Source organism: Marmota flaviventris, chromosome 9 (assembly GCF_047511675.1).
Source record: "Marmota flaviventris isolate mMarFla1 chromosome 9, mMarFla1.hap1, whole genome shotgun sequence".
NCBI classification, from domain to species: Eukaryota; Metazoa; Chordata; class Mammalia; order Rodentia; family Sciuridae; genus Marmota; species Marmota flaviventris.
In genome coordinates, this window is record NC_092506.1 from 59,779,618 (window position 1) to 59,790,910 (window position 11,293).

General features: G+C 40.6%; 1 protein-coding gene across 1 annotated transcript; it reads right to left on the minus strand.

The window, feature by feature from the left end:
* Positions 1–3,375: 3,375 nt before the first annotated feature.
* Positions 3,376–4,347, minus strand: LOC114098588 (olfactory receptor 51D1). The gene has a single exon (XM_027942829.2). The coding sequence runs from the start codon at positions 4,318–4,320 to the stop codon at positions 3,376–3,378; it is 945 nt and encodes a 314-aa protein (XP_027798630.2). The 5' UTR covers positions 4,321–4,347.
* Positions 4,348–11,293: the final 6,946 nt, after the last annotated feature.

Here is an 11,293-nt window from a genome sequence, read left to right on the forward strand (position 1 = left end):
AATTTGCAGGAAGACCCTATGATTGACACCCCATTTCCACCCTGAAACTTTCTTTACCCTCTGCCTTCTTTCCTTTTGTGGACCATGGAACCTAAGAGGTCCATCCTCCCTTCCTCAAAGTGCTAGGAACTCCTTTGTCTCCAAGGTTCTGGCTTCTGTGTCTGACTAACTCATACCAGGGATCCCCAGGGACAGTGCCTCTGTCTACCACTCCCTGGCCTTGGTCTACTGAACTACTGGCCAAGGCAGGAAGATATGGTTTTTTAACCATCTCCTACCTGCAATACCAGCCATGTAAGACCAATGCCCTCTGGTGTCTCTCTTAAAGACAAAAGTAGTAAGAACATTTTTTTAGAAAGTTAGAGAGTAATTTGAATATGAAAATAATATCTTCAATTTTGAAATAAGTTAAAACTGTTTATAAATAAAGCAACATGATTTTTATTTGGTTTCTCTTTATTTTTCACTGATCAATGTCATAGTTGAACATTTTAATTCACAACAGAGGGCATGTTAACTCAAACTATGCCAAAATAAACCATGTAAAACCAGGCCATTCTGTCTCAGATTTTATCAAAATTACCAATCACAAAGTCTTCCCAGTGTCTGCAGAACTTGTAGCCTGATAGCCCCTGTAATCACCCTAGAGCCAACTCTGCTGCCTCCATTAACCACCCCCCCCCCCCAGGCTTAGATGGTGAAAAGACTTTTTTGAAAAATAACCTAGGAACTTCTACTTCCATCCAAGATGAAGTAACAAGAATTACATCCACCTGAAGGAATGAAAAAGAATAGAATAACCATAAAACGATGGTTTGCAAGACACTAGACATCAGGCAACGAAGGACAGTGGGACATGAGACAAGGTAATCGAGTGAGGTAACCTCTACAGCTTACCTGTTTAGGACCTTAAGAGAGTTTCCATGCTGCATCAGAAAAGGGGAACCAGGCTGTCTACAGGGCTGCCTGAGAACAGAAGGTGGAGTAAGGGTTTAAGACCAAGCCAGTTAGAATTTGAAGGTAAAGTATCAGAGATGAGAGATCTTCACAGAGAAAGAACACATAGAGAGATACACAGATAGAGATAAGCAGAGGCTCTTCCTTCAGAATTCATCTAAGTAATAATCACCTCATCAGGTGAGTGAGTTACCTAAAGTGAGGGAAGGAATCACATAAAATGATCAGTGCTAACATTGTCCAGTGCTCAAGGGTAATGACTTTCTACCAGTCACACTAGAAAAACCTCAAGATCACAGGGCATCCTTCAGTACTGAGAATATAGAAAGATCATGCCTCAGTGGTAACCAAGTTCCACCTAACAAATCTCAGAATGAGACCCAAAATAACCAAACTAGTTCCAAGCTACTTAAAAGCCTCTTGAAAAAAAATCACAAGAATATCTACACGGAGAGTAAAATATTTAGCACAGATGTAAAATTTACAGTGTCTGTAAATGGATCAATTATTAGGTATGCAAAAACATGACCCATAATGAAGATAGTAATTACCGATCCAAACCTAGCAAGAATTAAAACAGATGTTAAAACTAGAAGACACAGACATTAAGATTGATTTTTATAACTGTAATAAATAGGTTCAAAAAATTAAAAACAGACATGAAAGATATCTTAAACCCAACTGAAAAGTAGGCATCATCATTTTAGATAAAAATGTAAGACTGCCAGGCACAGTGGTGTACAACTGTAATCCCAGAAGCTCAGGAGGCTCAGGCAGGAGGATTGCAAGTTCAAAGCCAGCCCTAGGAATTTAGTAGGCCCTAAGCAACTTAGTGAGATCCTGCCTCAAAATAAAAAATAAAAAAGGCTGAACATATAGCTCAGTGATTAAGTGCCCCTGAGTTCAATCCTTGGTACAAAAAAAAAAAAAAAACCCACAAGACTAACAATGTGTTGTCTATGAGAAAAATACTTCAAACATAAAAACACAAATAGATTAAAATAAATAAGAAAAGATAGATCTTGGTTACACCAATCATAAGACTTCTGAAGTGGTTTTATTCATACAAGACAGTAGATTTAAGAGCAAATAATAGTGACACAACTAAAAACAAGTGACATAATTACAATAAAAAATAAACAAATTCAAAATTATAGTAAAGAAATTTCAATACTTCTCTCAATAATTGATAGAACATGCCTAATAGTAAAAGACTGAATTTTTTTCCCTTACTATGATAAATAATAAAGGCAGTTCATAGTTACCTTCTCTGTGTCCTGGTATTCCTGGTCAATGCAATAAATCAAAAAAAAAAACCCATATTTTTGTGATGTATTTGTGTGTGTCATAAAATGAATTTATATCAAAAATGCTATGCACAACACACATATACCCAAGGATAAACAGCACACATGCTAAAAGGCACAGCCATCCCAACACTACACATTCCACAAGATTGTGCACCACATCCCACATTTTACAAATGTGAAGAAAAGACAGAGGTGGCATTCCCACCAGGCACACATAAAGACATTTCCCACCATACAGATGCACATATCAGTATTCTCATATAAATACACAACACATACCAACTGCCATATAGTACATAAACAAAGGAAAGGCACAATCAGAGACATATTCACGAAACCTATATTCCAAGATACAGCTACTACACTCACCAGAATACATATTCTCTCTCTCTCCTTTTCCCCTCTTTCTTTCTTTCTCTCTCTTGTGAATGCACATGTACACACACACACACAAACACAAAGTACATATGTCCATATATACCACACATTCACACCCACAACCAGAATACATGGTGTCCTTATGAACTTACACAGATGAATATTGGCAGATTCAACACATACACACACACACACACACACATGCATAAAAAAAAAACAACTTTAACCTTTGTGTCAACTTGCCTCCTCTCTTAATACAGTTTCCCTCCAATTACTGTCCCCCCATTACCTTCACTAACTCTTAATTATGACTGTGTAACCACTTCAGGGTACAAGCAATAAATTTTATAGCCAACACAGTTTAGCTGATGTGAATATATTTTGGCAAACAAAATTAAAAACCATATATCAAGTCCAGAATAAATCATGAGATATAGCATTTATAGTCTTTCCAAGCCAAAACCATGTGCATTTTCTAGTTGGAAAAGAGGGGGAAGTCAAGGTCATCATAACAGAGACTACAACAGTCATTTTCCAGGATAGCCTGTCTAGACTGGGTCATAAATTCTTCTATATTGATAAATCCCTAAAGGCAGAAATATAAGGTCTATATTTAGGTAACTGGAAGCAGTGATCCCAGTGGGTTGGTTACTCCAATCACCAAGATATTCTACAGATTCTCATCCTCTCATCTTTGGTAGTATTCTGGACGCTTAGGTGAGATTCTTTTTCATCTGCCACCTTGTGAGAACATATGGACGACCCTTGAACGGATCTCCTTGGTCTTGGCTCCATAGACAATGGGGTTGACTACGGGTGGTAGCAGTAGATAGATATTAGCCATAACCACATGAAGTAGGGTGGTGGGACCACCCAGCCTGTGAACCACTGAGAGCCCAATGAGGGGCACATAGAAGACCAGGACAGCACAGAGATGGGAGATACAGGTGTTGAAAGCCTTGAGTGCTGCCCCTTGAGAGGACAGCTCCAACACAGCCCGCAGAATGAGGATGTAGGAGAAGCCAATGAAGAGGGAGTCCACACCCATGACTGAAAGGATGATGAAGAGTCCATAAACCACATTGACGGTGGTGTCAGTACAGGACAGCTTCATAATATCTTGGTGCAGACAGAAGGAGTGTGTGACAGTATGCGTTCTGCAGTATGACAACCGCTTCAGGATGAAGGGCAGTGGGAAGAAGAAAACAAAGCCCCTGGTTAGGGCAGCTAATCCAATCTTGGCCACAGTAGGCCCTGTCAGCACAGAAGCATGTCGCAATGGGTGGCAGATGGCCACAAAGCGGTCAAAAGCCATGGCCAGCAAGACAGCTGACTCCATGGCTGACAGAGCATGGATAAGAAACATCTGGGCCAGGCAAACACTGAACTCAATCTCCTGAATGCCCATCAGGAAAAGGATGGTCATCTTGGGCATGGTGACAGAGGAGAGGACAAGGTCAATGGTGGAAAGCATGGCCAGGAAGAGATACATGGGCTGCTGCAGATGCCTCTCCATGCGAATGATGAGGATGATGGTCAGGTTGCCCAGAGTAGCCAAGGCATACATAAAACACAGTGGGAAAGCCAGCCAAAAGTGTACATCAGGCCCCACACCAGGGATTCCCACCAGTAGGAAATAGGCTGGGTGGACCAGAGTTCCATTTGAGAAAGCCATGACAGGGACCAAGGGACCAAGAGCTATGCCTTCTGCATCCTAAATTCAGAGTCTAGGAAATTAAAAAAAAAAAAAAAAAAAAAGGAAAAACATGGTTTAGTCATGGCTCAAAGAAGAGAAAAAACTTGTACACAAAAGGCATTGGAGCAGTGACAGTTGCAAACAGGACTGAGTACATCTAGCAATTCTATACCTCTGCCTCTCTCTGCTCTGCCTCTCCTTATACAAGCTTCCCTGAACATTCCAAACCTTATCTTTACCCTCCAAGGTCCCAGAACTGCACTAGCAAATTCTTTTTTTTTTTTTTTTTTTTTTTTTTGCATGAGCAAATTCTAATCCTGTCCTATTAGTCTCAGCGTGTGAATGTCCACTCATAAGACATGTAAAACAATTTTCATTTTCAAAGCTGATGTGTCTCACCAGGCCATTGCTCTTGTCCACTCCCCAAAAGAGTTAAAAGGTTTCCACTAACCTTCCACTCTGACCCTGGCTCTTCTGGGGCATGTCAGTGTTAAGGTGGGTTTAGGTCCCAAGTCTGAGAGTTCAGTTTGTGATTGCCTCTAAGACCCACTATAACCAGATTTAGGGCAGGATTTAAAGATGGACTTATGTTTACCTCTGTGTGATTTTTCTCAAGCTTCTCTGATAGAATCATCAAAAGTAGCAGCAAACACCATTCCCCCCAAAGACTTGCTTCAAGAGAAACAGAATTTCCAGGGGAAGGGCCCAGAAATATGTTTGGAAAAAACAATTAGTTCCTTTCCCCTACATAATTTTTTTTTCAATCAGAGAAAATTGGGGGAAGTTTTTCTCTCTGGAGAGTGGTAAGGTAGGGGTAAAAAGGAATTGTATTTCCAGCCCTAACAAATAAGAGAACAGAATCTGCCATTGAGATCTCTCAAGTCAAAAATTGTACTTGGCTGGGGTATGACATGGAAACTAGATGCAGCCTGGACATAGAAAGAGAACCTTTCACTGCTGCTGCCATTACCATCTGGAGGTCACAGGCACACCCCTTCTTTCTCCCTCTCTGCATGGTGATCTTGCATCACTACAGGCTCAACTTCTCTTTCTACACAGACCACTCTGTTCTAAGCCTCTATCCCGAGATTCAGCCATATAACCTAACACCTGCTTTCTTCCCGAATAACCTAATTGGTCTCATGCTCATTTGCCCCCAATAAGATCATTTCCAAATCAGTGCCTCAGCTCTGGTCCTGAGCTCAGTGAGTAGACCACCCAGCACCCAAGTCACCAAGGTCAAGGCAGCTAGCCCCATCTCCACTTACCTGTCCTTTCACTCCTACATGTGACTTTACTTTTGCAATTAATCTGTTAGGGCTTTTCCTCTTGTTTGACATAAGTTCCCTGCTCCCAATCTCATTAAATCAATCCCTTTGTCCTGATTATGAAAAGAGCCTTCTAACTCACCTCCCTTCCTTCAAACCCAGCCTACTGCAATCCTCCTTCCACACCACCGCCTCTAAACAGCAGGACGACATATTGAGTGATTCCGGAGACTTTGAGACAAAGTGGGAATTCCATAGTCTGCACACAAGCCTCTTCCCAGTGTGGCTCCAACATAACTTTACAGCCCGACTTCTGGGTTTCCTTCTTTGTTACCAATTACCAATGCAAACAACAACAACACCACACACACACACACACACACACACACACACACACGGCACACTTGACATTTTCCCTGGAAATTAATTCCCCTTGCCTTGCTTCTTAAGTGAAGGGTAGGAGGCTGCAACTCAGGGTCCTGTTCAAGGGATCTGCAAAGCTTGGAACTGGCCTCAAAGAGGTTTGAAGAAATTCTTCTTTGGGTAGGTCACTGAACACAGGGTAGTCTGGGCAACTGTAATCTGGAAAGGCTGCTTACTGTCAGACCTCCCCAGCAGAGCAGCCAGACTGCTCAGAGGACGGGCTCCCTCATGTAATGAGACCTCTGTGCAGTGCTCAATCTGCACTGATTCCCCAAAGCCAAGCAAGCCTCCCCTTGCCTCCTCCGTCTGGTCTAAGCCTGGCACATTCACATCAAAGTCTCTCTGCCCAAGGGCGCCACGCATATATAGCTTCTCTGGGGACCCTAGAGAGTGCAAGGAGTGATGAGGAGTGAACTGGGACGACAGGCGCCTAAGGGCAGCTGATCCCTGACTCCTACCTAATTCTTCTGAGGCCAGTGTAGGAGACTAAGGGGAGTAGTAGTTGCGTAGGATGGGGGGAGCGGGGAGAGGAGTAATGGTCAGGATGGAAGAGAGGAGTTAATGGAATGGGAGTGTGGATGCGCACCAGAAAGCGCAATGGGGATCCCGCGCCTGGCTTTGAAGGCACTATCCAAGGGGATACCAAGTTGCACCAGGGACTGTCTCTCGCGTCTTGATGCTGCCCTCTTATGGTCACAGAATGGAGTTACAATCTCGTAGCTGACTCTGAGCAAGGCCTCTTAGGATGAAGCCTCAAGGGCCAAGACTCAAGACTCAAGGACTTGGGAGTCTGAGCGCCTCCTCGCAGCACTACCTTGCACTTCAGCTCTTCCTCCCTTACCTCTCATGCCAACCTTTTCTTTTTTGGGTCACCATTCATTGCTCACCTGTCCCTCCAGAAAGAGACAGTGTAGTGTGTGGTTTGAATATGGGGCTAAAACCCTCATAAATGATATGGCCACCCTAAAGCTCAGTTTGATGTGAAAAATAAGATAATAGCAATTCTCCAGTGAATGTTTTTGTTTATTATTAGTTGAAACAACTGCTAAAGGAGTCAGAGGAAACCCATTGAGATAGTGTTACAATTGCCTGAAGTTAAGAGGGAGGAGTGTGAAGCCAGAGAACAAAAGGTCAAAAGGTCCCTGGTTCCCTTAACAAGTGTTGGGTGGGGACAGAGGCTTGAAGGCAGCAGAGTGAGTGGGTTGGGAGCAAATGGAGAAAGTAGTTGAAGATGACTCTTTAAGACATTTGTATGTGAACAGAAGGAAGTGAAATTGGCAAGACTTGAAGAATTGATAGCTCCACAGAGGTTGAACACAAGTAAATATCAGCAGAATGGAGTTAATAGGGAGGTCACCTGTCCTTCACATCTCACACTATTGGTGGGGTTCTTCTAGGCTATGACCCAGGTAGACCCTCTGTATAGCAACCATGAGCAATTCTACTTGAGCCCATAGTTTCCGTCACCCAAACAGGCCAGATCACTCCCCTAAACTTAAGATATAATAGTGTCTATTAGACATTGAAGTTCCTCAAGCACTTTAAACTCAATACTTAACTCATTATCTCTAAGCTCGTTCTCATTATCAACTAAGCTTATTATTTCTGATGCCCCAGTCTGAACCCTGTTCTCTGTTTCCTGTCCCCATCCTAAAAATGACTCTCTTGGTGCTATAACTTGGATCTGGAATGTCCCCCAAAAGCTCATGTGTTGAAGGCTTGGTCCCCAAGCCTTGGTTTAGAGGTGGGACTTTGGGGAAGAGATTGGATCATGCAGGCTCTGATCTCATCCATGGGATAACCTCTGGATAGGCTCATCATTGAATGAGCTACTGGGAAGTAGTGGAAACTTTGGAGGTACAGCCTAGTTGGAGGAAGTAGGTCACTGGGAGCATGACCTGAAAGGATATATCTTATCCCTAACTCCCTTCCTCCCTCTTTCCCTTTTCCTTTCTTCTTTTCTTCCTTCATTCCTTCTCCTTCCTTTTCCTCCTTCTCTTCTTCTTCTCTTTCCAGATGCCATGAGGTGAGCAATTTTGCTGTTCCAGGCCTTCCCCTCCCCTATGACGTTCGGCCTCACCCCAAGAACCAATGGAATTGAGTGACCATTCACATAAACTTATAAAACCGTGAGCCAAAATAAATATTTCCTCCTGTAAGTTGATTTTTTCAGGCATTTTGTTGCAGCAACACAAACTTGACTAACACAGTTGCCCAAACCAGAAATGTTCAAGTCATCATTCTGGCATGCTCTCTCTCTCTCACCTCCCTCTCCCCCATATCCAATTAGTCATTAAGTTCTCTTTTTTTATGTACTAGAAATATTGTGAATCAGATTATTTTTCTCTATCTCCTTCAACTTTTCTCCAGTCCAAGCCAAAATAATCTGTTGCCTAAATTATCAGAATAGTTTATTCACTGGTCAGTCTCCCAGAAGAGCTTTCCTACCAATCCTTTGTCCATATTATGGCAGCGAAAGTTTCCAAACACAAATTCAGTTAATAGAAATTTCCCACTGCTTTAGGAATGGAAGCTGGAAGTTCATACTCCATAACCCAGCTCATTAGAACTCCATGAGCTATCTTAGTGCAAATTACTCATCCCCATCTCTAACCATTCTACCTCCTTTCTTGTATGCTAAGTCCAAGATGTACCAAAAGAGTCCAACCACCTAAATATGGCATACTCTGTCATCCTCTGCCTTCATGTACATTCTCCTCATGGTAAGAACACTCATCTCTTCCTTGTTCTGATTCATTCTTACTTTCATTTATCTGTTTAAATATCCTTCTTAGATTTAGGATGCCAATTCAGATACTAGGAATAGGAATATAAAGAAGAGATGCCACACTGAATCATTATGATGAAGAGGTCTGATAGCAAACATAGCAAAGGTAGAGATTCTAGAGTTAGCTTCTAGTTAGCTTCTAGTGGCAGGTTTGGGAGTAAGATCTGAAGGTGGAGTGAAAACTCCACTGGAGTGGAACTCCAGGGTAGTTTGATGATATTGCTGGCTGCATCATCAATAAGTCACTGAATATTTTTAATATGTCATTTTCCTATTTAAAATAGGTTCCTGTCATATTTTATTTTTATTTTTGGTCAGCATTTTGGTTGGCCTCAGTCCCTTGCCTCCTGCCTCAATCTTCTGCTATTCACATCCATAGCAATGGGTCAATAAAATCAAACACTATACTGGTATGAGGGCACTATATAGTCTTTAACACTATAGAGCCTATGTTTTTTGTCCACACCTCGTGAATAATTATATAACGCAATTACATTGTTGGTCACATAACATATTCTCACAGTAGAATTTATAATGACATTTTTAAAGTTGTTTTTTTTAATTTTTTGCATTGTGGTCATATAGCAAACCTAAAAAATTATATATTTAAAAATTCAATTAAATGATATTTAGCCAGGCACAGTGGCACATGCCTGTAATCCCAGCAGATTGGGAGGCTGAGGCAGGAGGATCTCGAGTTCAAGGCCAGCCTCAGCAAAAGCAAAGCACTAAGCAACTGAGACCCTGTCTCTAAATAAAATACAAAATAGGGCTGGGGATGTGGCTCAGTGGTTGAGTGCCCCTGAGTTCAACCCCCAGTACCAAAAATAAATAAATAAATATACATATATTTTGTAAAAAACTAAATTCAAAACTGTTCTTACGGTTCTTTTAGTAACTATTGAAATAAAAGTACCAATGTGATTTATGGAAGGTAGCCTGACATATTTAGAGAAAATTTTATACTCCCCAGTAAAGGAATTAAAAAAGCACTAAAAGAAGCCAGAAAAATAAGACAATGAACATAAGTAAAACAAATCAAACACAAGTAATAAAGATAAAATTGGAATGAATAAGTTAAAATAATAAACAATTAACAAAGTTTTTAAATGGGACAATCAACTAAATAGATCTCTGGGAAAAAAAGATAATTCTCTCAGAAAATATAATAAAATGTTGGCAGACACATAATATTAAGGACCAAAATCCAGAAAAAAAAAAAAACTCTCAGAAATCAAGGGAAATAAAAAAAAAAGGTACTAATTTGTGTAATTCAATCATTATTGATGGAGACATTGGCATTTGAAGAAAAAACAGCTTATTGAAACAGATTTAAAGTTAAAATAAATATAACTAAACAATAATACAATAAATTGTGAAGCTATTTCTTCTTGTTTTAATCTGACATAACATTGACATCAAACTAGTAACAAGATTTTTCTGGCTTGTTCTGAAGCCAACTCTCCAAATATCTTGCTGTTAGTAATCTATAATTAGTAATAGTTGCTATTGTAATATTTGACTATGTTCTGATACATATTTATAATTTATTTATTTTTACATCAAACACAACATACACATATGCTACCATATTCCCATCTGTGGCATCTCACACTGAAACGTGCCCAGCACATTCTTGTAAAGGTCCTCTCCGTTCTACTCTCTGACTGTTGGGACTCTTAAAGTCTAATACACATTCTTGGTGACCACCCCTCTAACCCAGAAGCACTTTTGGAAAGGTTCTCTACCTCCTTTAGACAGAATCCTAAGTCTCAGCTCTAAACTCACCTCCATCTTCAATCTCTTTCCTCTACCTAAGTGATGCTCAATAAATGTTTTAAATGACTGTTTTCCAAAAAATAAAAATAAATAAATGGTTGGTTTCAATTAATTCACTCACTATTCCATTAGGGTAGCCATTTATCCAGACCCAGGTGACAATCCATCTCAGATCTCAGTTATCTCTTTTCTTCTTTGTGTTTATAGTCCCATTTGTTTCAGGAATTTTCTGGGTCTCACCTTTCAGAATTTCAACCATGGCCTGAGCTCCAACAATGGCATGAGGATTCAAAGAGTGTCAGTCTTAGTGAGGAATCATTTGGGACTGCGCATCAATTAAATGATTTCCTGGTTACGTCCATATTGGATGTACCTTCACTTGTTTGTTTGGTATCGACCTAAGTAGTTTTAAAAAAGACAAAGCCCTAGAAATACAACATACAGGTCATTGTCTCAAGTAGCATGTTGTGTGTGTGTCTGTGTATTTGGGTGAGGAAGTGGGTATCTGTTGTGTGTGGGCGGGGGAAGTTTTTAAAATGGAAGTTTGTAACCAAAGATTCCACTTCTCCTACTCCATTATATTGGGAAATATAATTTCCCAATATTTGCTCCTAATTCTTGAGTTGGATTATTGGAATTGTGATGAGAAACTTCTTTGTAAGCATTCAAGGATAAGAGTTTGCCAGGGAAAACG